This window comes from Cryptomeria japonica, chromosome 5 (assembly GCF_030272615.1).
Source record: "Cryptomeria japonica chromosome 5, Sugi_1.0, whole genome shotgun sequence".
In the NCBI taxonomy this organism is placed as follows: Eukaryota; Viridiplantae; Streptophyta; class Pinopsida; order Cupressales; family Cupressaceae; genus Cryptomeria; species Cryptomeria japonica.
The window spans coordinates 131,316,468-131,340,227 of NC_081409.1; the positions used below are offsets into that span (position 1 = coordinate 131,316,468).

General features: G+C 40.5%; 1 protein-coding gene across 7 annotated transcripts in view; it reads left to right on the plus strand.

The window, feature by feature from the left end:
• Window positions 1-23,760, plus strand: part of LOC131076613 (3-phosphoinositide-dependent protein kinase 2) — a 107,567-nt gene that overhangs the window by 13,961 nt on the left and 69,846 nt on the right. For all 7 annotated transcript variants that reach the window (XM_058013886.2, XM_058013885.2, XM_058013884.2 and 4 more), the window contains exons 2-7: window positions 19,856-20,036; window positions 20,314-20,366; window positions 20,557-20,658; window positions 20,750-20,855; window positions 21,027-21,105; window positions 21,214-21,379. In XM_058013886.2, the coding sequence (XP_057869869.2) occupies window positions 19,856-20,036; window positions 20,314-20,366; window positions 20,557-20,658; window positions 20,750-20,855; window positions 21,027-21,105; window positions 21,214-21,379 (687 nt within the window). The remainder of the gene's footprint in view (window positions 1-19,855; window positions 20,037-20,313; window positions 20,367-20,556; window positions 20,659-20,749; window positions 20,856-21,026; window positions 21,106-21,213; window positions 21,380-23,760) is intronic.

Genomic DNA, 23,760 nt, shown 5'->3' on the forward strand with positions numbered 1-23,760 from the left:
CTCAAGCTTTCTGTTCTTCTCCATTTCTTCTCTAAGCTTGTCTTTCAATGCCTCAAATGAATCGGTAGCATCATCTAAAGTCTGCTCTGTTGTGGATGGTCCTAACTCAAAAGTCTGTATATCATATTCTTCGGCTAGGATCTCACCTTCATATTTGTCTGCTGCCGGTGTAGCTATCTGTAATTTCCTGGATCCAGTCTCATCTCGAATCATCTTGGACATCTTGGTAGCCTTTCTCTTCTCTGTTACTTCGTGTGAACGTCCAACAAGGCTCTCTAAATCAATTGCATTGTCCTCGTCCTGTACTACGATCACCTTGGTTAATCTTTCCTTCAACCAATCTGGGATAATCGATCTTGTTTCTTGAACTTGAATTTCCTTATGCACTATTTCTTCTTGTCTGGGAGGAGATGTTATTTCATTGTCTTCTTTGTCTTCATCTAACTCATAGTCTTGGAGAGATCCATCTGGTGACCCTTGCTGTGCCTGTCCTTCTTCCTGCCTATCGTTCTGTACCATAGACTCCATGGATTCTTCCACTTGAATTGTTCTATTCTCTGGTCTAGAAGAAGTACCGGATGATCGATCTCTGTTAGCCTCTTGTTTCTTCTTGGAAGATTCTCTCTTTCCAGGCCTCTCTATCCTCTTCGAACCTCTTGAATGGAGATTGCCCTCACTGGCACATCGAAGGTTACCTTCACCTAAATTTCTAGGATTAGGATTGCCTTCACTCACACTAGCTCCACCTTCGGCAGGTTTCTCTTCCAAAGTGAAAGTCATAGCTATGCCTTGCTCTCTCAATTTCTGATGTTGAATGTCAACCCATCTGCGAGTACAAGACAAAACTGGTGCCATCAAAGCATCTAAATCCACGACCTCGGGCTCATTCCAATCTAACCTTATTGATTTGCTTTCTCTATCATAGGAAGACTGGATATGTCTGCCACTGTCCTGAGCTTGGTCGGCCACTCTGTAAATCCTGCATTTCCTGATGAAATCCAAAGGCAATCTGGAATGCATTTTTCGTTTTACTTCAAGATCATCTAGGAGGTTCATCATAAAATCTTCAATCTGGTGCTCGTGTCTAAATCTTCTACCGACCGTCTCCTCTAAATGTCCATGTGGATCAAAGCTTTCTCTCAAAGCAAAAGATGAAAAAGAATACAAGGCTAACTCCCTCTCTTCGTCATCCATGGCTAAAGCATTAGGACATACCTCAACTGAATTACCCAAAATGATAGGTACTGGAACTCCATTCTGATGTCTGTGTCTGAATGCCTTCACATATGCTGCCAACTGTCTTGTTACTTCAAGTAACACAATTCTGTCTGTCGGATATCTCGGCAACATGTATGGTGGTAAAGGACATCCATGCACTCTAATATAAGTGAACTTGGGAAACTGAATGAACCAAGCACCGTACCTCTTTATGAATTCCTGGGCATCCTGAGATAACCTGTTGTGAATTCCACCTTGCAACGTCCTTGTGATGTTCATCGTGAAAGTATCATTAACTAACTTATAGTTACTCCCTGGCGGATGATGCAAGTAGGCATAGGAATCACAAGCTCTGACTTCGCCGGGTCCTCTTCCAATCACTCCTCTGTGAGGTAGTCCTGCGTATTCAACACTCCTGATCAAGGCATAGATGACATATGAACTCATGTGGAAGGACTTAGTAGCCTTGAGTCTCCTCAACTGTATGTCCAAGCAATGGCTAATCATCCTAGCCCAATGTATCGTACCTTTCCCTTGAACAATCACCTGGATGAAGTAAAACATCCACTTCTCAAAATAGAAGGCATGAGGGGCTCCTGTAACTCGGTTGAGCATGGTAATTAAATCTCTGTACTCCTCCTGGAAATCAATCCTGTGCGGTGTGTTTGGGACCTTGCTCAGACGGGGACGGCTTTTGAGTAGCCAGTTCTTGTTGATAATGCTTAAACAAGCATCTGGATCATCTTCGTACATTGATCTGGCTCCTTCTATGCTCTTGTATATCATGTCCCTGTGCTCTGGAAGATGGAAAGCTTCACTTATAGCTTCCTCTGAAAGGTACGCCAAAGTGTTTCCCTCATTGGACACGATCGTCCTGGACTGTGGATCATAGTGACGAGCACACTCGATCATCAACTCATGGCACTGAACAGCTGGAGGAAAGCCGGCCGCCTTAATGATGCCACTCTCGATTATTCTCCGGGCGACAGGTGATGGCTTGCCAATGTAAGGGACCTCTCGAAACTTCTTCGTGCTAAAGTTACCCAAGTTTGTATCTCCAATGTTGCTCCACTTTGACACGATCTTGGTCTCCACTTCTTCGGTCTTCTGATCTTCTTTCATGAGAGCTGAGCGACTGGTGGATGCTCCCGCCTTCGGGGTCGCCATACCTACACAACATTTCGTTATTAGTAATATGATTTAGCAATACATAACATAGATTAGAGAGATAAATTTTAGGAAACGTCATGATAAGTCTTTAGAGTTATCATTTCCTAAAAAAAAATAACGATTGAGCTAGGAATTCAAAATTCAAAAATCAAAATTTAAAATATGACGATGAAAAGATAAAACAATAAAATCAAATCGCCATACCTCAAGAGAGAGCTAACTCTAGAATGCAAAAAGGACAAAATTTGCCTAGGCAAAATTGAGGTATATATGGTCTTCAACGTGATCTCCTCAAGATAGTAATTTCGCCACCTTTTGTGTCCTTGACGTGATCTTCAAATTCCCCTTTAACATGATCTTCAAGCCTTGGCAAATTCGCTCAATATAGATTCGCACCACCTTGGAAGTTACTAGCGCCACCTTGGATTGATAGTTCGCACCACCTTTGATTAATAAACTCCAAATCGCACTTTCAAACACAATTTCGCACCTTCTTCCTCAAAATCGCATGTAAGATAGGTAAAATGATGATGTGAAAATGAAGATTTCACTCTCCCTTTATAGCGCTCACCTCTCCCTTCACCCCCAAGGCCGACTTGGTAAAAATAAGGCAATTTTAAACGATTTTTTAATAAAATAATAAGGCCGACCTTTAAAATACCAAGCGCTCCAATCGATTTTTTTATTAATTAATTAATTATTAAATGCCTTTTATTTTTAATTAATAAATTCGATTTTTTTTTTAAGGCAAAATAATTAATAAATGCCAAACGCAATATTTAAATGCTAATTAATTGAGTTTTTAACTTTATCGAACTTTAGCATTTAAAATGAATTCAAAGATGTTTATTTAGCGCCAAAATTTTGAAAATGGTAGATACGTACCTCATCGCCCTGGTCCCTTGGAGAGGGACAGGAGCGATCCACTCTTTTGGTTATGATTCTTGCAATTTTTACGTTCAACTTCTTCATTTCCACGTTCAAATCAACCATTTTCACTAGGTTCTTCAAACTAGATCGACTTGCTTGGGTAAACAAATACCTTTATATCCATTATCGCCCTGGTCCCTTGGAGAGGGACAGGAGCGATCTTCATGTTTTCACGTTGATCTTGCATCTTCGCACTCCAATTTTCATCATAAGGCGAATAATAACATCGTTTGTTCATTCCATGCTTGTCCCACTTGCTTTTACAAGGTATTTTTGATGTTTAGAGGATCATCGCCCTTGTCCCTTGGAGAAGGACAGGAGCGATCCATGTCTTCTAGCTTGAAACTCATCGTTTTTGATTCTAACTTCTCCTTTATTACATTTCAAAAGACGTTTCAAACCTTGTGCAACTTTACTTTGACGTGGTCTTCAAAGAATATCATGCGTTTTGGCAAACATCGCCCTGGTCCCTTGGAGAGGGACAGGAGCGATCCATGTGTCCTGGCTCAAACTGGTAAACATTTGATCTTCGTTCTTCGTTCATTGTCCTCCAAATAACGTCCTTTACCTCGTCTATCTTTGCCTTGCCTTGATTTTGAAGGAGCATGAGTGTTTTTGTAATAATCGCTTTGGTCCCTGTCCAAAGGACAGGAGTGATATAGACTCCTTAGCTTGATTGATAACATTTGGACGTTCCAAACTTTGATATATCACTTTCAAAAGACGCCTTGAACCTTGTATGACCTTGTGAAGCCTTGTCTTAACGTGATTTTTGCATGAATCGGTCAATACCTTCAACATCGCTCTGGTCCCTTCCTGAGGGACAGGAGCGAAGTTCAACATTTTGAGCTTATCTTTACCTTGTTCAACTTGCAAATGTCTTCATCGTGTAGAATGAAGCCTTTTCGATTCCCTTGGATACCTGGGATGTGATCAACTTTCAAATTTCATGTCCTTATACAAATTTCGCTTTGGTCCCTTCCTGAGGGACAGGAGCGAACTGGGGATTTGAGTGCAAATTCCTTCAATGTGACGACCTTTGTAACTTCGTGCTTGATTGAAATGCCTTGAAACGCCTTTGCCACCTTGTTCCTCGTCTTGGAATGTCTTGAACTTGAATAAGAAGCAATATAACCATCATATCGCCCTGGTCCCTTGGAGAGGGACAGAAGCGATTCTAGCTCTGTAGGCCTTATTTCACTTCGTCATCTTCAAAATTTATATTCAACGGATTCGTCATGTTCCATTCCATTCATCTATGCCTTGAGGCCGATTGCAATTTAGCAAGAAAATCATCTATAACAAAAATCGCTCTGGTCCCTTCCTGAGGGACAGGAGCGAACTAGGCATTTTGGGACCCTTGTTGACGTTTCAAAATCTTCAATTTGTATTCAATGAATTCATTTCACCGTCTTCCTTGCCTTCAAACATAAACTTGACTTGATCTTTGCCTGAATCTCGCCTTATGAAAAATATCGCTCTGGTCCCTGGGAGAGGGACGGGAGCTATAATGTATTTCGCCCTGGTCCCTGACTGGGGAACAGGAGCGATTTTGGCATTCTGGACCATTCTCCTTCGCGACGGCACTTCAAGTTATATTCATTTGATAAAACATCTTCCCTTGGACCTCTTCAAATTGTCAAGTCGTTGAAATCTTGCAAGGACAAAGCAAAATTTGATTTGTAGCTCCGGTCCTTCACTGAGGGACAGGAGCGATTTTGCTCCTACAGGCCAAAATAACATGATTTTATACATTTTATCACTTCACAAGGCGAAAACAAATCATTTTCAATACCCAGGATCAAAAATCAAAAAGGTCAAAATTTGGTCAAAATTGCTCAATTGGACAAAAATTCACATTTCATCATCAACACTTAGACAAATTTAAGCTCTGTACTCAAAATTCCAATTGAAAATAGACCAATTTGGCGAAAACATTGCATTCAAAATTTGCATCCTTCGAAAGGAAGCTCAAAAGCTCTCAAAACTGACCGGATTTTGGCCTGAAAAGACGGCAATTAAAACCCTAAGGGTTAACCCTAAATCCAGACAACTGACCGACTAACAAAATCCTAAAAGCGAAGCGAAAAGCGAGCGAAAAACGAGCAAAAAGAGGGGGTCCCCATTTGCATGGGGCGATGTGTGAAATGGTCACAACAAAACCCAAAGAAGACAAATAAAGAAATCACTACAGCGGCTTCAAACATTGTATGCCAAGTGTTTGACAATATTCCTTGGGGTTCAAATAAGCAAAACAGGGTCAGATTAGCCAAGGGATATTACATGGAATTTATCCTTGGACATGTGGTTAGAGCTGCAATACAAAATCGCTGCAAAGAGCATACAACTGAGACTAGACAGCTAAAGATAGAATGTCTCTATGAGTGTGAAGACTGGACACATGGCTAGAGCTTAATATAAAACTGCTTCTATGAGTTACTGATGAAAATCAAGATTTCAAAAGAAGATTAAACTACTAAACAGGTCCACATGAGAATAAGAAACCCATATAGCAAGGGACCATTGTGAGACAGGGACTCAAGGGGCCCATTGATTGACATCCTACCTGATTGGATACCCCCTCTTAAGCCCTTGTTGAGCCATATATATGAACAATACTACCACTTGCTATTCACCATCTCTAGTGCTTCATGAATTGCCTTGTGTCTACTGCCAATCAGTCACAACAACTTGATTCCATGCCAGCTGTCACCAATTTCTAAGACTACCTACCTTTGCCCAGACAATGCCCTTGGCTGCTATGCTTCTTGTGACCACCAACTTTGGAAATTGGTGTGTCCATTTGGATTGTGAGGAGTTTCTTTCCTTTTAGCATGATGACCAATGTTGGGACATTAATCCTCAATGCGACTGATAACTATGATTTCAAGAACCTTAAGACTATGCACTTGAAATACATAGAGTGTTTGTTGGGACGATTCAATTAGCAACTAGTATGAAAAAACATGAAATTATACACAATCCAGATGCATATGAGACACAAGTATTTATGTAAGAAACACTTATGGTAAAAACTCTCTAGCAAAGAGAGATAACAATTGTATTAATCTGGAAATAGACTCCAAACACAATTAGTTTTTTACATTTTCTTCAATCTGTAGACTACGGTGTACAACCTCAGAAAATATGCTTCACAACATCATCAAAGAACTTTGCATCAATCTATTCCATCTGCACCACAGACTAGATGACACAAAATAATATTTAAAAAGGATTATTAACAAATATATAATAGTAACATATTGTAAATCTAATGCATCTATTTGTGGAGTATAGTCTATGTATTTCAAAGTTATAAATAAAGTAATAGATTTCCATCTTTATTTGCGATCCTTTTGTATATAAAAAACCAATCAAACTTCAATTTTTTTTGCAAGCACAATCTTGTAATTCCAATGCACCTACTTTTAGATATTATTTTATGTAAACAAAATAATATATATCTTCTAGTCTATTTTCTCAATTTATACTCTCTAATGTATTACTTAACATGTAATTTGCTAGTGGTGCAACCACTGCAGCTCTTTAAGGTGCAAGTGCTAGTATTAACATTGAAACTAGTTTTTCCTATGATTCCTATTGTTTTTCTGACACCAAATTGTTATTATTTCTGACCAGATTTTCATTCTTAAGAGAACTAATGGTGAAGCTGGGGATTTTGACTGGTCTAAATGATGAGGGCTCTATAGTTGAAGACAAGAATGTCATCATATTCAAATCTTTTTATTTATTTTCTTCTCTGTTTTTAGGAACTCCTTACAGAAGCTTATGAAAACTTGATAACATCCACCACCACCTGACCCTCACCACTTCCTTGACTATCTATAGTCTGAGGTGTTCATGGCATATAAGAAATATTTGATGACAAACTTTCTAAATTTAAGATAAGAGAGTGTGCATCTGAGTAAACAAAAATAATACTAGCTGTTTTCATAGTCTATTTTACCTCCAATACCATGTAATATTCCTTCTTTCTTCCAGGAGAAATCATTTGAACATGTTACCATGATATCTGTTTGTTCAAAGCTTTGACACAAATCAAAACTATTATCTTGACATAGAGAAACTTTGGCTAGCATGGGAACTCCCTGGGATCATCGGATGGTTGAGGGATGCCCAGGTGCCCCTTAGCTGCCTCAGGGATGTAGGGGAGTCCCCCTAATGCCCCCTGCTTCTGCCCATTTTAGGGGGAGACAGGTCTTGTTTTTGAATAAAAGGGGTAAAAACTTTATTGAAACTCAAGAACCAGGATTACAAAGAGAGCCCGAGCCCCGGGCCCTAGGATAGAACCATCAAGCCAGCCCCACTACAAACAACAACCTAACCCTCCATATCCTTAGTAAAAATCTTCTGCAAATCCTGAGATTGATCCTCAGAAAGGTGCTCCCAACCTTCAACCTTCCAATCACTATCATGTTCCGAGGCCCACTTTGCCAAACAATCAGCTGCTCTATTCCATTCTCTAGGGATGTGGATAAAAGACACCTGCTCCATTAAAGAGCTAATATGGAGAATCTGCTGAACAATCCCTGCCAACTGCCACTGTATCCCATTAACCTTCTGCTCATTCAACAAATTAACAATAATTTGTGAGTCTGATTCACAAATCACATGCCTTTGACCCTACTCCCAAGCCCGTTCAAGGGCATAGAGAATTGCAAATCCCTCCATGAAATTATTAGAGTGCCTCCCTTTATGAACCGAAAAGAGGAAAACTACCTCCCCCCTACTATTCCTGCCAACAACCCCAACACCAGCTGGGCCTGGGTTACCCCTAGATGAGCCATCAGTATTAATCTTGATAATCCCATCCTGAGGGGGTAGCCACCTTCCCACCCTTTGAACCTTCTTCGTAGGCCTTCTACCTCTCCTGACACAAGCTGAGGCCAGAGTCAGCTCTTGTAGGCCAAACCTACTCACAATGTCTGCCTCATCTCTACTCAACGGAAAATTCACCTCACATTTGGCTTCCACTGTCTCCCGGATCATGGCAATAATCCTATTCCAAACTTGTTGAACAAACAATTTGACCTCACGAAAGATCCTTCTATTCCTCTCGAGCCAGATCTGCCACAGAATGAAGATGGGCCCAATATACCAGATAGTCTGGAGGAAGGATGACAAGATAGGAGGTCTGCCCAAACTGCTCCAGAACTCCACCAGAGAGTCCGCGTGGACACACGGATGCTTCCACACCCCCCACCAATAATGCCAAATAAGCTTCGAGAAGGGACATCTGAAGAACAGGTGTGAGGAATCTTCCTCTCCATTACCACACAAAACACAGATAGAAGGCCCCAAGAATCCCCGTTTGCGGATATTGTCCCAGGTTAGACATTTATTCAAAGCTAAGGTCTAGGCAAAGCAGTTACACTTCGGCCAAGAAACATTATTCCACACCTGTTTCCACCAGGTCACCTCCCCTTCCTCTAGTCCTCAGGTCAACAATTCTCGGTATCCACTAGCCACCGTAAAAACTCCATTAGGATTTGGAGACCAGGCAAGCCCATCCCTTCCCTTGAGGAAGCTACAGTGTCTACTCTTCAGAATGCCCTGCAACTTTGCACACTCTTCCTCCATCCCAGCAACCGACCACTCATTAGGAGCCTTCCACCGCTCCAAATCTAGCCTACCACACCTATAAGCAGCCTTAAAGTCACTCACCCTTGACCAATCCGCCTCTAAAAACCTTTGGCTCAGATTCCCAAGATGAGGAAACTGATCAAGGATGGGAGGATAACCATCCCAAGAATCGTTCTAAAAAAGGACCTCTTCCCCCCTTCTACAAATCCAAAAGAGCCCAGACTTAATGAGAGCAGCCCCCCTCTTGAGAGTGACCCAAATCGAAGAGCCCTTTCCCTCAAGCGGATACCTAGGGATTTCCTCCTTCGGGATCCTCGTCATATATTTGTTGGCCAAAATCCTAGCCCAGCCATGATCCTGTTCCACACACCACCTCCAATACAATTTAGCAGCCAGTGCTTCCCCAAAAAGAATAGATTGCCTCAAACCAAGACCCCCCGACTGCTTTGGGCTACACACTAAGTTCCAATTGATCAGACTCCATTTGGACGAGGAAAGAATTGCCTGCCTATAAGAATTGCCTAGCCAGAGAATCCAATCCCTTCAAGAACCACTTAGGAGCCACATGAAGCATACAACGATAGATTAGAAGAGCCTGAACCACCGACTGAATCAGTTGGACCCTCCCGGCAAAGGATAGCCATTTGTGAGTCCAGTGATAAACTTTTGAGCGAAACTTATCCAAAATGCCTTGCCAAGACTCCCTAGGAGGTTTGCCAGGAGAAATAGGAATACCCAAGTAGCTCAAGGGCAAGGAACCAACTTGGAATCTCAGTATAAGAGCAATCCTCCTTTGAATAGTTGCAGGAGTATTGAAGAAGATGATAGAAGATTTATCCTCATTGATTAACTGGCCCGAGGCCTCAAGATAAACATCCAAGGCCTTCCGCAGATTAGTAGCTTCTCTGACCCGAGCCAACCCCATAAGGGCCGTGTCATCCACAAACTACAAATGTGACTGCGGCTGGAGGTCATTACCCCATCTCCAACCCTGAATAGTACCCAGACCCACATTCTGCTTAATCAGCCTCCCCAAACCCTCAACCACAAGAATGAATAAATAAGCTGAGAGAGGGTCCCCCTGGCGAAGACCCCTGGAAGTACCAAATAGCTCAGTATGGTTTCCATTAATAAGCACTGAGAAAGAAGTAGTCGTAACACAACTCATAACCCACTGGACCCACTCGTCAACAAAACCAAAGGCCTTGAGGATCTTCTAAAGGAAGGACCACCGGACTCTATCATACGCCTTAGCCATATCCAGCTTGATAAACATAGCTTTTTCCCTGGATGAAGCCATAGAATGAATGGTCTCCGTAGCAATGACCACACCATCCATAATTTGGCGACCTTCCACAAACCACTTTGCTCCTCAGAGATGACCCTCCCCAAGCACTTCTTCAATCTATCTGCTATCAGCTTAGAGATGATCTTATAAACCACATTGTAGAGGGAGATAGGGCGGAACTGTCCTAACCGGTCGACCCCTTCACACTTAGGGATAAGAGCAATGAAAGTAGCATTCAACGCCCTAAGCATCTGCTTGTTCCTCTGGAACTCCTGGACAACATCCAATAAATCCAATTTGATAATATCCCAGAATTCTTGAAAGAATTCCACCGGGAACCCATCCGGGCCAGGAGCTTTTCCTTTCCTCATGTGAAAGACAATCCTTTCCAGCTCATCTAATGAAATAGGACACAAAAGCTGCTCATTCATCTCCCCCGTGACCATAGATGGAATGCAATCAAGAACCCGATTCTCCGCCACCGAATCCCCCGGGGGGTCCTTCCTGAATTGGGCCTAAAAGAATTGTAACGACTCCCTAGAGATCTCTTGCAAGGATAAACATTGCTCACCTCTATCGTTGACCAGAACAGAAATAGAGTTACCATGTCTTCTTGCTTTCACAGAGTTGAAGAAGAAAGTAGTGTTCTTGTCCCCCTCCTTCAGCCAATCAATACGAGCTCTCTGTTTCCAGTATATTTCTTCTCGAAGCTCCCATTCCTCAACCACTTTGACAGCCCTTTCCTCGTCCCTAAGCAGCTCTTCAGACAGACCTTGCTCTCTGATTTCGCTGGTGATCCCATTCAACACCAGTTGAGCAGCATTCTTCGCATGAAAAATATTCCCGAAGCCCTGGCGGTTCCACTGCTTAAGCTGATACTTAACATATTGTAGCTGCTTGGCAAAAGAGTACATGGCAGTGCCAAAGGGTGGCTTCCCCCTCCTCCACCATTCCGCAACAAGGACCTGAAGGGAAGGATCCCGAAGCCACATAAGTTGGAACTTGAAAGAGGGAGAGCAAGCAACCCGAGCCGAAGAAGAAACCAGCTTGATGGGTCAGTGATCTGACCCTCTCCAGTCAAGAATCTCGGAACTTGTGGACCACCCTCCCCCAATCCAGAAACTAGAGACCAGGAAACGGTCCAGCCTCTCTGCAATCCGATACTCTCCCATCCTCCTATTGTTGCAAGTGAACATACCATTGCTAGGCTTAATGTCAACAAGCTGCAACAAGGATATACTATCCTGGAACAAGACTGAAGAAGGTTCCAATCGCATGACACCCCCTTTCTTCTCACTCAACTTGAGGATAGCATTGAAGTCACCTGCCATAATCCAAGGATGAAAAGGGGCCAGCCTTCGCATACAAGAAATATGGGACCATAGGTTTTGCTTACCCAGAAAATCTGTAGGGGCATAGATGTTAGAAAACAGAATGGGTTCCCCAGTCTCAAGACTAGAGATAACCCCAAATAAAGAAGATCTGGATGCAGCCCACCAGACCGGACGAAATCTTGAAGGGTTCCAAAGACATGCCACCCCTCCAGAGGATCCAACAGCCCCAACACACTGACATTCGCCTCTCCCCCACAACTTTGGCACTAGACCCATCATACTCTCCGCTGAGAGTTTAGTTTCTTGCAAAAATAGGACATTTGGTGAATGATTCCTAATCAAATCCCGAACAGCTTTTTGTCTAGGGCCACTGTTCAAGCCCCTCACATTCCATGAAAGCACAATCATTTAGGGGGATTGGAAAAATGCGAATCCAAAGTCTTTACTGACCCTGACTCAACCAAGTTCTCCCCCATCAATTTGATCTTATCCAGGTCCTTCTTTCTGCCAGCCTTTGAGCTCTTCTCTGAAGCACTTTTCTTAATATCTTTTTGATATAGACCCAGCAGGGCGGAGGACTTATTACTTTTCACCCCAGTCGAGTCCAATTTCAAAGCTGTTGGAGAACCCTTCCCCTCAACCAAATGCTCCTCCAAGCCAGGAGTGGGTCCCAGATGGACCCCTACTGGCTGATCCATCTCCATTTGTTGGCTTCCAACCACTAGCAGGGCGTGGGTAGAGTCCTCAATTACACTTTCCGGTGCCCCCCCTGATGCACCTTGATCCAGAGGGATAGACCCCGGATTAACTTCCTGCTAGCTAAGATCATCCAGGACCTCGAATCCGTTGAAGTAATCCTCCCCCTGTCTCTCCTGAAAGGGCCTCTTTTGACCTCGGTTCTTGTTCTTTGTCTTAACTGCAACAAAACCATCGGTACCCTCAACCTCGACTGACATGGCAGCTTTCCCTTTCTCAGCCCTATCTGGGCTTGGGTCTGACTGCTGAGATTGGCGCATTGCCGGTTTATATCTAGGACATTTACGCTGTAAATGACCGTACTCATGACACAAACGACACCGAAATGGAAGAGTCTCATAATCTAACTGCTGAACCCAAGAATAAGAACCTGCACACATATCTATAGCATTTGGCAATGGTTTACTAAGATCAATTTCAACACAAATGCGCGCGAAGGTCATTACCTTTCTCCCTAGGGTTTGCGTTGAAGATCCCACTGGCCTCCCTAACAAAGCAACAAGCATCCGTAGCACGTCCTCTCGACAGCATTCCATAGGAAAACGTGGTAGCCGAACCCACACTGGAACCCTATTTGGAAGCTCCTTCGACGGATTAAACCTTGCATGCCAAGGTTTGATGAACATACCCACTTGGTTGTAAAAATACGGCCCGCCTTCAAATACCCTATGGCAATCCTCCATGCAGTTGAAAGTAACCATGAAATAGTTATTCGCCAATAGCATAATCTCCATTTCCCCTTCCGGTACCCAAGTCCTCTGCGCCCAGTTTTCCAAAAACTGCAAGGACACCCTCATTCCCAAAAACTTACAATAAAGGGAGTGTTTTGAAAAATAATCAATGTCTTCAGCTATCATCTTAGGAGGAATGACCAACTTCGGCCTCTCGCTGCGTCTCTCCAGACATCCATTAGTCTTCATAATCCGAGAACTCCCTGCATTCCCATTCCCAGAATCAGATGAAAAGAGATTATTGTTAAAAGTCTTCATACTCTGAAGTGGGGGTTTTGAGCCCACCGCAGCCCGGAAATTCATAGCTGCCGCAGCCAGCGAAGCCTCACCACCAAGTGTCGACATTAGAACAGCAAAAAAACAAAACGAGGGCCAAGCACCCCTACCCCAAAGGAGCCACACAAAGAGGCACGACACCCAAGGCACCCCCTCCCACACCACTGAAAGGAGGGCCTGCTGACTCCCCCAAACCCACGAGAAGAGAGCCGCAGCAACTCGGAACCCCACTCCCGCGCAGCCAAAACCCAGCCCCGCTCAGCCAAAGCCCCGCCCCCCAAAACCCCCGCAACACCCTCCTCACCCAGCACCACCCCTGTAGCCGCTGAGCTCCCCCAACCCCCAACAAAGCCCTTCCCCGCCGCTCCTGCAACTACCCCGCACACGAGCTAGGGCCACGAAACCCTAGCTCGGCCGCTCAGACGCCCCCGCACGCACGCCATCGATCCTCTCATTTTAATTCCTCAATTCTCACAAATTTTCGGGGAGACAGGTCTTGTTAAAAACTGTAAATAACCAAATTTTTTTTCTAAAATTTCTGTTGTCTTAGGTTCAAGAGTTTTACAGATGTAAAACAATGTAAACCAAAAGTTTATATAATAGCGAAAACTGTTTCAGTTGGTTAAAGGCTAGAGCGTTAGATCTCTGTAGCGCATGGACTTCATCATCCGAAAAGGCATTCTGGGTAGAGTCAAAGACATGTAGGATGTGGGTGTTCATACCATTGGCTTAGAAGCATCTTTGTTGTACATTATAGTTTTACAGTTTTATGTCATGCCCTGACGTGAATACTTAGACAAACCAACCATAGCAGTATTAATAATCTGAAACTGGGCAATGATTTGCATATATTAGGGCCGACCTAGGGAAGTAATGTAAGATAGATCACAGCTTAGGCAATAAATAGAGTAGGTCCAACTTGAACAAGGGCTACATATTTAGAGCTGACGCCCTTGTTATGTTTTCCCCTCTTAGGGAATGATGAATTAGAAATAAAATTAAATAAACCAAACTTGCCTTGGGCCGACCTCATAAAAATGAGTGCCCACCTTGGTGAAGGGAAATAAAATGATATCCTGGCCGACCCTGTATGAGGGGTTGCATCCCTTGGATTAAGGGGTGCATTTACATGTATATAAGAGGAATCATTTGGAGTTATTTCAGGAAGGAGATCATTGATTATTATTCCAATTCAGAACAGAATTAGAAGGAGCAGAACTCATTAAATACAGTCTGCACTCAATCCAATAAGCAGCGAACAATACAGAAATAAATACTTAAAACAGCATCGAAGAAGAGAAGATAAAAAGGCATTCGATCAAGGAATATACTTGCAGCCTACAATAAATCAAACTGGGCAGCAGACTTCCATATATATTTGGTCAAAAACTAGGGCATTTACAAAAAGGGACATTACAAGTGGTATCGAAGCATGATTCTGCCATCCTGAGGGATAAAAAGAAATTGATGCAACTTAGTCAAAGGGCTTTGAAAGCTCTAGAGAGGCAAAAGAAGAAAATTGCCAGAAGTAATAACCACAACCAAGACCACACGAGGAGTGAACAAATGGAACATGAATTTAGGATCTTCATGGAGCAAACAGCCCAAGCCCTACAAAATATAAATGCCACCATAAGTACTCTTAGATCCAACCCAGAAAAGGGGAAAGATGTCACCCCTAGCCAATCCGAAAGTGACAGTTAACTACACTAGGGTCAACACCAACTTGACCTCCCTTCTTAACTAGGGAAGGGCCGTCAAGGGAAGAGGAGATTAATACACTGAATCCCGATTTAAATGAACTTGCCCAAGTGTATGCAAGGCTTGATCGTGAAGTCAAGAGGAGCATTCCATTCACGGTGTATTGTGAGGCCGAGGCAAGAAGGAATCATAGAAAGGAGAGGATTCAAACCAAACAAGATTTACAACACAGAGTAGGAAAATTGACCATCCCAAACTTTGACAGGTTGGGAAAAATCACAATCCATGCATGGATCCAAAAACTAGAAACCCACTTAACCCTTAGCCCCATGTTTGAGGAAGATGCAATTACATTTGCCATATTGCATCTAGAAGGGGTCGCTCATGATTGGTGGCACCATGGCTTAATCACCCAAAACCATCGAAGAATAACAACGTATGATTCCTTCAAGGAAAAGCTCATCGAGAGGTTTGACCAAAAACATCCCCAAAGGTACTTCAAAGAGATAACCAAAATAAGGCAAGAAGGAACCCTTGGAGATTATGTGACAGAGTTCCAAAGACTAGTAATTATAGTTCCTGGAATATTCGAGGAAAGGCTCACATATCTATTTATAGAAGGGTTATCAAGTACAATCTGTGGCCTTGTAAGCGCCTTCGGCCCAACCACACTTCAAGAGGCAATCCTAATAGCCACATGGCTTGATGCTGCCCAAACAAGGGAAAAGTGATACTCTAAACACACAATATCAAAAGACAAAACCTTCTATGATAAGGAAGGGCATAAGAGAACCTTTATCTCTAGAGATAACTGTGATGACTAAAGAAGCAAGAACTTATGCTTCCAATGCAAAAGAAAATGGAGGCTTGGGAATATTTGTGAGCAAGACAAGGGTAGAGAAAAAAGGGTGTGCTACAAATGCAAAAATGAATGGAGATGTGGAGACATTTGTAATCTAAAAGATCTTAAAAAGAAAAACTTGTGTTTCAAATGTAAAGAAAAATGGGAACTAGGGCATATATGTGGGAAAAGAAGCGAAGCCCATAATATAGAAGCAATATCAAATAGAGAAAGAGGAAAAGAGGGAGAAGAAACACAAACAAGAAAATAAGGCACGATGAAGGAGATCTTAAAATCATCCAATTGAAGGAAGAAGGGACGATAAACAAATGGAGCTATGTGGAGGAACAAATCTAGTGGTTATGACACCCTTGCACTAGAAACAAATTATCCATTCAATCTCCACAATAAAAATTGTAACATGTCAAATTGAAACTTCTACCCCAAGGGATAGAACTGGTTGTAGTTGGACGTTCCTGCCGCTTGTGGGATAAGAAGCAAGTTAGATTACCCCAAGGGTTGGAACTGGTCATAGTTGGATGTTCTTGTCGCTTGTGGGATAGGAAGCAAGTTAGATTACCCAAAGGGATGGAACTGGTCATAGTTGGACGTTCCCGCTGCTTGTGGGATAAGAAGCAAGTTAGATTACCCCAAGGGATGGAATTGGTCATAGTTGGACGTTTCTGCAGCTTGTGGGATAAGTAGCAAGTTAGATTACCCCAAGGGATGGAACTGGTCATAGTTGGATGTTCCTGTAGCTTGTGGGATGTGAGGCAAATGGCGATGACTTGGATGTTGCGTGCTCTCAGGCTCAGTTGGGTTGGGCAGTTTACTAACACCCTTTTGAGTTTCCTACCGAACTAAGCCATGATTGGTTATAGGATAATTTGCTTGTCATAATGTTTATCATAATCTGCTTATTCACTTGATGCTCATTATTTCTTAAGCCATTAATGATAAATTGAGCGTGTTATTGTTGGAATTGTTGTTTCCTTGCATAAACAGGTTGATTCCAAATCCTAATCTATTGGAGTACTAGGGTAAATCTATGGATGCATTCTAGTCAATGAGAAGGGATCTAACAATATGTGCCCTTGCGTGTATGCCCCGTGTTTACATATATCCATGTGTATACTTCGTGTTTTTATGTGTATGCTCTGTGTTTGGCTCATACCTAATGTGTTTCTGGCATGTCTACTCCATGAATATCTATGATTATGATAAGCATATTCCTATCATCACGAGATTCCTATTTTTGAGAATAACAAAAGTGAACCAAAAGAGATCTGAATTTATTTAGGAAAGAACATCGCATTTAAGGTCATAGATGAGTGTCATACTTATAATCCTCATCTTAATATCATATTGTTGAGAATTATTGGGACATCCCACCTAGGACTAAAGACAAAACATATCTCAATTCAAAATTGCAAGTTGAGTTAATATCAGAATTGTGCAGCAGAAGCTAATCACATCCCATGAAGGATCTAGTGACGACAAATCTCCAAGAGCTAGGATTTGGATAAAGTTGACATTGCTTGAGGACAAACAATTTTGGGAAGGGCGGACTGTCATGCACCTGCTGTGGAGACTTAGACAAACCAACCATGCAGTATTGATAATCTAAAATTGGACAATGCTTTGCATATATTAGGGCCGACTTGAACAAGGGCTACATATTTAGGGCTAATCCCCTTGTTATGTACGCCCCTCTTAGGGAATGATGAAATAGAAATAAAATTAAATAAACTAAACTTGTCTTGGGCCGACCTCATAAAGATGAGCGCCCTTCTTGGTGAAGGGAAATAAAATAATATCCTGGCCGACCTGTATGAGGGGTTGCATCCCTTGGATTAAGGGGCACATTTACATGTATATAAGAGGGATCATTTGGAGTTATTTAAGGAAGGAGATCATTGAATATTATTCCAATTCAGAACAGAATTAGAAGGAGCAGAACTCATTAAATACAGTCTGCACTCAATCCAATAATCAGCGAACAATACAGAAATAAATACTTAAAACAGCATCGATGCAGAGAAGATAAAAAGGCATTCGAGCAAGGAATATACTTGCAGCCTACAATAAATTAAACTGGGCAGCAGACTTCCATATATATATTTGGCAAAAACTAGGGCAGTAACAAAAAGCGACCATACATTTTACTAGACTTTTTGCAAGTGGTCCAACATGTTTTTCCTTGAATTTATTCCCACCCTGTTCAAAGTAAAGTGACATAATACTTGTTTCGTTGGGATATAATGCATACTTTCTAGGCAAGGCATGCCATGCATAAATGTGTATATTTGGCGAACCTTTGAGAGTCTCTTTGATATGCTGAAACACACGAGAACAGATTTTTTCTCTCTTCTTAAGTTTTCTTGAACATCAAATCAAAGAACATTGCAATTATAAGCAACTGTTCTTTCTTTGTTATGATAATTGTGGACATTTTAGGAACATTGTCTGAAGTCACCAAAGATGATGTAGAGCTGAAGTGTATGATTTTGAAGTAGTTATCACCATCAATAGTCTTTGATTAGCAAAAGGCTTTTGTAAAAATATACTCTGCTATCTGATCATCACTAGAAGGCTATTCAATGACCGACAGCAGTTTCAACTTCTCATACAAATCCATTGAAGCCCCTCTAGTGAAGAAACAGGTATGAGATATTTTTTATGCTGACCTGCTAGAGCACCTTCCAATATGTATTATGTAGATCATATACAGTACTGAGATTGGCATCTTGGGTGGCATAATAGTATCCATGTGTTCAGGCATGCTCTTATGTTATGCTCATAGGATTCCTGCTTTTTTCTCTTATGCCTCTTAGCAGCAATTATATTTCTTAAAGATTTTCTCTCTCAATGTACCCATATTATCCTTTTCATTGGAATGTGCCTTTGAATGCTCTCTTTTAATTTCACCATATTAAACCTCACAAAAAGTCCAAGGAGATCACAGGCTAATGGCCTAGCTGTAGTATTCAGAACAATCTGCATAAAGCTCTGCATTTAATTGGGTTCTTCATAAGTTGTTTAGTTTTCTGATATAAGGTCATAGCAAGGTTTTTAATACTTTTTCTGGTTAATGTGTTGAAAGAGGTGGTAAAGTCTCTAGTTCATATTGTTGACTTCTGCAATTACATATAAGCCTTGTACATTTTTGCAGTGGTTAGTGACTCTGAGTTGATTGTATCTCTCATTTATAAGGATGGATTCTTTCACAAACATATTGTCTCTCTCAAATATTTTGGATCTAATTAAAGCATGTAGCGTCTAATTTGAGGAGAGGTTTTCTCTTGAATTAATCTGGTTATAGGACAGGTCTTCTCTTGAATCATTCTGGTTATTACCAATCATTAATAAGAATTTTCCTTGGCCAACCGTGTTGCGTATTTTAATAATTGGACTTTCTCTGGCCATCAAACTGATTGCTTGCTAGGGAATGGTTATCTGTTCTGTTTTGATGCATTTATTTTATTTTGTATATTTGCGTTAGCATTAGAATTCAACTTTGTAATTGTTTTGAGGGTGTTGCGTGCAATATTTTTGGTTCCAAGGAAGTGAATCATCCTAAGGGAGAAAAGTGGCATTTTGTGGATGTCCTATACAAAAAGTAAGAGGGCAGTCAAAAGGCTCAAATATTGGATGTTTTAGAGTTGAAGTGTTTAATTTTAAAAAAAGTTCATCATTTAACAACACAACTTATGGATATTATTTAACAAGAAAGCTGTCTTATTAGATGTTATGATTTGTGGAAGCTTGAAGTCGTTAAAGTTTATATTATTCTCACAATGGATGCAAGTAGATCTGGGCATATCATAGTTTTAGAGTAGATTGCCGGGGTTTGACTGACTGAAATAATTTTTTGTAGCTTACCTGTATGAATGTTGTTGAACATAGTGTATTTTGATTTTCATATAATTTAGTAGAGAATGTGCGCTATTCATCAAAAAATCGCTGTTGATACTTTCTTTTGGTTGTATGATGTATCTATTTTCAGGTTATTAGGGCAAGGAAGAAAGACACTGGGAGAATTTATGCTTTAAAGATTATGGACAAACGATTTATAGCAAAAGAAAAGAAAGTAGCATATGTAAAGCTGGAACGCATCGTGCTCGATCAGTTAGATCACCCAGGGATAATAAGGCTCTATTTTACCTTCCAGGATGCTTACCATATCTGTATCCTAGGTCTATTTTGCTTTTGCTTTGGTTGTATGATATATTTACAAAGAATTAGATTGTAAATCTTTGAAGATGATGGATGTAAAGTTAACCAAGTTTTTAGGTAAATGTTCATAACACCCTCCAACTTACAGGAAGGTTTTATCAGCATATTGTCTAAGATATCTTGAAAATGATGTCACCTGTTTCTCTCAGATGTTTGCCTGTAAGTCAGTTGTCTTTTACTAGTGTTGTGCTTAGCTCTACTGCAAATTCTTCTTGACTCACCACACAGACATGGGCCTTGAATCTTGTGATGGAGGAGAGCTTTTTGATCAGATAAGTAGGGTGAGTGTTTGTGTTTACAATATCTGTTATGTATTTGCTATCTGGTTAGTGTCTGTTATTTTCAATGTTCTTATATATGTTTTGAATTATTTTATATCATTCACTAAAAAGAAAGCTGATTTCCATGTCAAAAGAATTTTGATTTCTCTGACAAAACTAGAACCGTGGATGTTATAACTTATGTTTAAAGAAAGGGCACTTATCAGAGGATGAAGCTCGTTTCTATAGTGCAGAAATAGTGGATGCCCTGGAGTATCTTCACAAAGTAGGGCTGATTCATCGAGATGTCAAGGTGGATATTTCAGTTTAAGTTGAAACAACATATCATTTGGACAAGCATTTTATTTGCTCCTTTGGATACTAATTTGTGTTCTTGGTACCAGCCAGAAAATGTACTCCTTACTGCAGATGGGCACGTAAAACTAGCAGATTTTGGAAGTGTGAAGCCAATGGAAAACAGTTCAATTGAGCTAATTCAAACTACGTCAAGTAAGGCCTCAGGGAAGGTAGCTTTATTGAATATTTTTTTTCCTCATTGAGTGAAATAGTTGTTATTGTTGCACTTGTTCTTGCCACCTAATGTGGTGTATCTGCTTTTGCATATTAGGATTTGATTTCCTTAGAAAATTTCATTTAATCTTAACTATGAAAATTGTGCAGATGAGAAGGCCTGTACATTTGTTGGTACAGCTGCATATGTTCCACCAGAAGTTCTTAAGCAAGCGCCTCCAAGTATTGGGTACCTGGAAAGAATAGGCTGTATCTGTCATATAATATGTGGATTCAATTGCTTGTCAACATTGTGTTTGTGAGTATCTAAGATGTTCTAGATGTTCATTGGTAACAGAAACGATCTGTGGGCACTGGGTTGCACTTTGTATCAGATGCTATCTGGTATATCACCCTTTAAGGATGCTAGTGAGTGGCTCACATTCCAAAGGGTGATGGATAGGAAATTTGAATTTCCTGATTACTTTTCTTCTGAAGCAAGAGACCTTATTGATTGTCTATTGGTAAGTTAGCAGACATTAACATATAAATGTGATTTATGTTAGCGAGTTTTCCTATTTAGATTACATCATGTTTTTGCTCTTTATCTTAGGTTTTTCATTATTCAGTTTTATTCTCTTCAATGTTGTGCTATTGATGGCAGAGAACAGTTTCCTTATGCTCAATTGTCTATATTCCAACTTTTTAAATTTTTTTATTGAAACCGTGTGCTAGTTAGAATTGTATTGTTTGCAAGAATCATCTGCCTTGATTTTTGCAATCCTTTGCATTTATATAGGTCATTGCTATGCTATTGTTTGCATGCTTCATGTATGATCAACTTATTGATAAATATAACGAGAGACATTTAACTGTCTTTTATCCATGCAGATAATAAAAAGGATACCTGCTAAATAGCAGAATTCCAGATGTGGGCATGTATGCTAGTTTGTGGCTAGGATGAGCTTGTCACCGTGGAATGGTGCATAAATGTTTGTGCATGGAAGAGAGAAAAATAATTATAGTTTATACTGATGTTGTGCATGACCAAAGTTGGACAATTTGACCGAAAATAATAACTTTTTATGATAACATCAGTGAGGGGGTGTCAAGAGCTATGGAATAACAACAGAACATGATCTAAGCTTTAAAATTCCGAACAATACAAAGGAACCACTAGTAAATAATTTCTGTAGCAGCAATAGAGTCTTTAGCTCAACAACTATGTACTCCTCAATTCACTATATGATAATGTTATCAAAAGACAGACCTGGAACAGGAGAGTCTAAGAAAGATCTCCTTAGAGGTTTTAAGTTGCCCTTTCTTCTCCCGCCATTCATTGTCAGATCTCTTGGAAGAGATCATGAATAGTGAGAGGAACTGTATATTGAAATAGAATATATACATAGTGGTCTATATGAGCAATCTGCTTGATAAATGTAAAGTGAGAAAGGTGTAAAATCAAAAGATATGAAAGGGTTGTTTGATTGAGATGGGAAACTTTTCATGAAGCCTTTCTTTCTTCTCTTTTTGCATACCATCTAAATTTTTTTTCCGACTTCTTAAGTTTGTTAAGACTCTCTTCCTCTGCCTAACTTATTAAAATTGTCTATGGGCAGTCGTGAAAGGAAAACAAGATCAAGAAATGAAATAATTATCCAAGAAGTTTGTTGATTGAAGTAATGTTACCAAGATGAAGAACAACTTGAGTTGAGCAATCACCAAAATATGAGTGGAGGCACAAGCTTTTGAAAGGGGAAAAAGCAAAGAAAAAACCCCTTATGAATTATGAATGGAAGGCAAAAGCCTAAGAATACAAGAAAGAGAGAGAGCTTAAGCAAGAAGCTAATTACAATAACTTGTGAAGAATGAGAGGAGAAGCATCTCTTAAATAGAGATGAGGAGAGGAGTTACTTTGTATCTCGCAACTCTATGATTGCGACCATTCATAATATGTGTGCAATGTGTCAAGATCCTCTTAAGGAGGAGACAATTAATATTCCTTAATAAAGGAACTAAAAGAAAATGAGTCATCCACACACGTGTGAGATGACACAAAATGACAAAGGACATGTAGGGATTCCAAAGGAATCTCCTAACATAAAACAAATAATACAAATAAATAATTAACCTTTACCAAGTGAAGATTAGTATTCTAACAAGCTGCTTCTTGTAATATATTCTCCAGTATTCCTTTGTTGACCTTTGACTTCTTCCAACTTATAAATCCTAGGTCATGTATACGTTAGCTCCACTTCTCTCCTGAAACCATTGCATCTTACTTTCTAATTTACTCTAGCTGTATTGATGTTGTTCTAGAAGGTATTATTAGAATCTAGTTACATGCTTCTTATGTCCCATGGTTGTCATGAGAATCCTAACATTTTAATTTACTCTAGTTGTATTGATGTTGCTCTAGAAGGTATTATTAGAATCTAGTTACATGCTTCTTATGCCCCATGGTTGTCATGAGAAGCTTCTCAATGTTGCTGTAGAGTTTGACCCCATTCTAGTCATGAGCTAGTTTTGTTGGATTAGAAGCCTTAATTTTGCTCACTTCTAGCTAGGGAATGCTTTAAATTAATCATAAGCTCTGTATTCCAAGCACATTCCATTAGAGTTCACAACTTGTGTGAACATTTTTTCAACACTTGGTATAGCAATGAAGCAATGAAAACTCTTTGCATGGAGCTACTTGGAACCCTTTTGTGGTGTACTCTTCTAATGTCATTCTAAGATTAAGAAGTATCGGACTAATCATTCTATAGTCTTGCAATGCAAAAACTACCATACAATAGAAGAAATAAACAAATGAGTAAGTCCTATCTGCTAGATTGTTGTCTAGTGTTAAGGTTAGAGACTTATGATTATTTCATTGTTCTTCATGTACAACCTGATAGGTTTG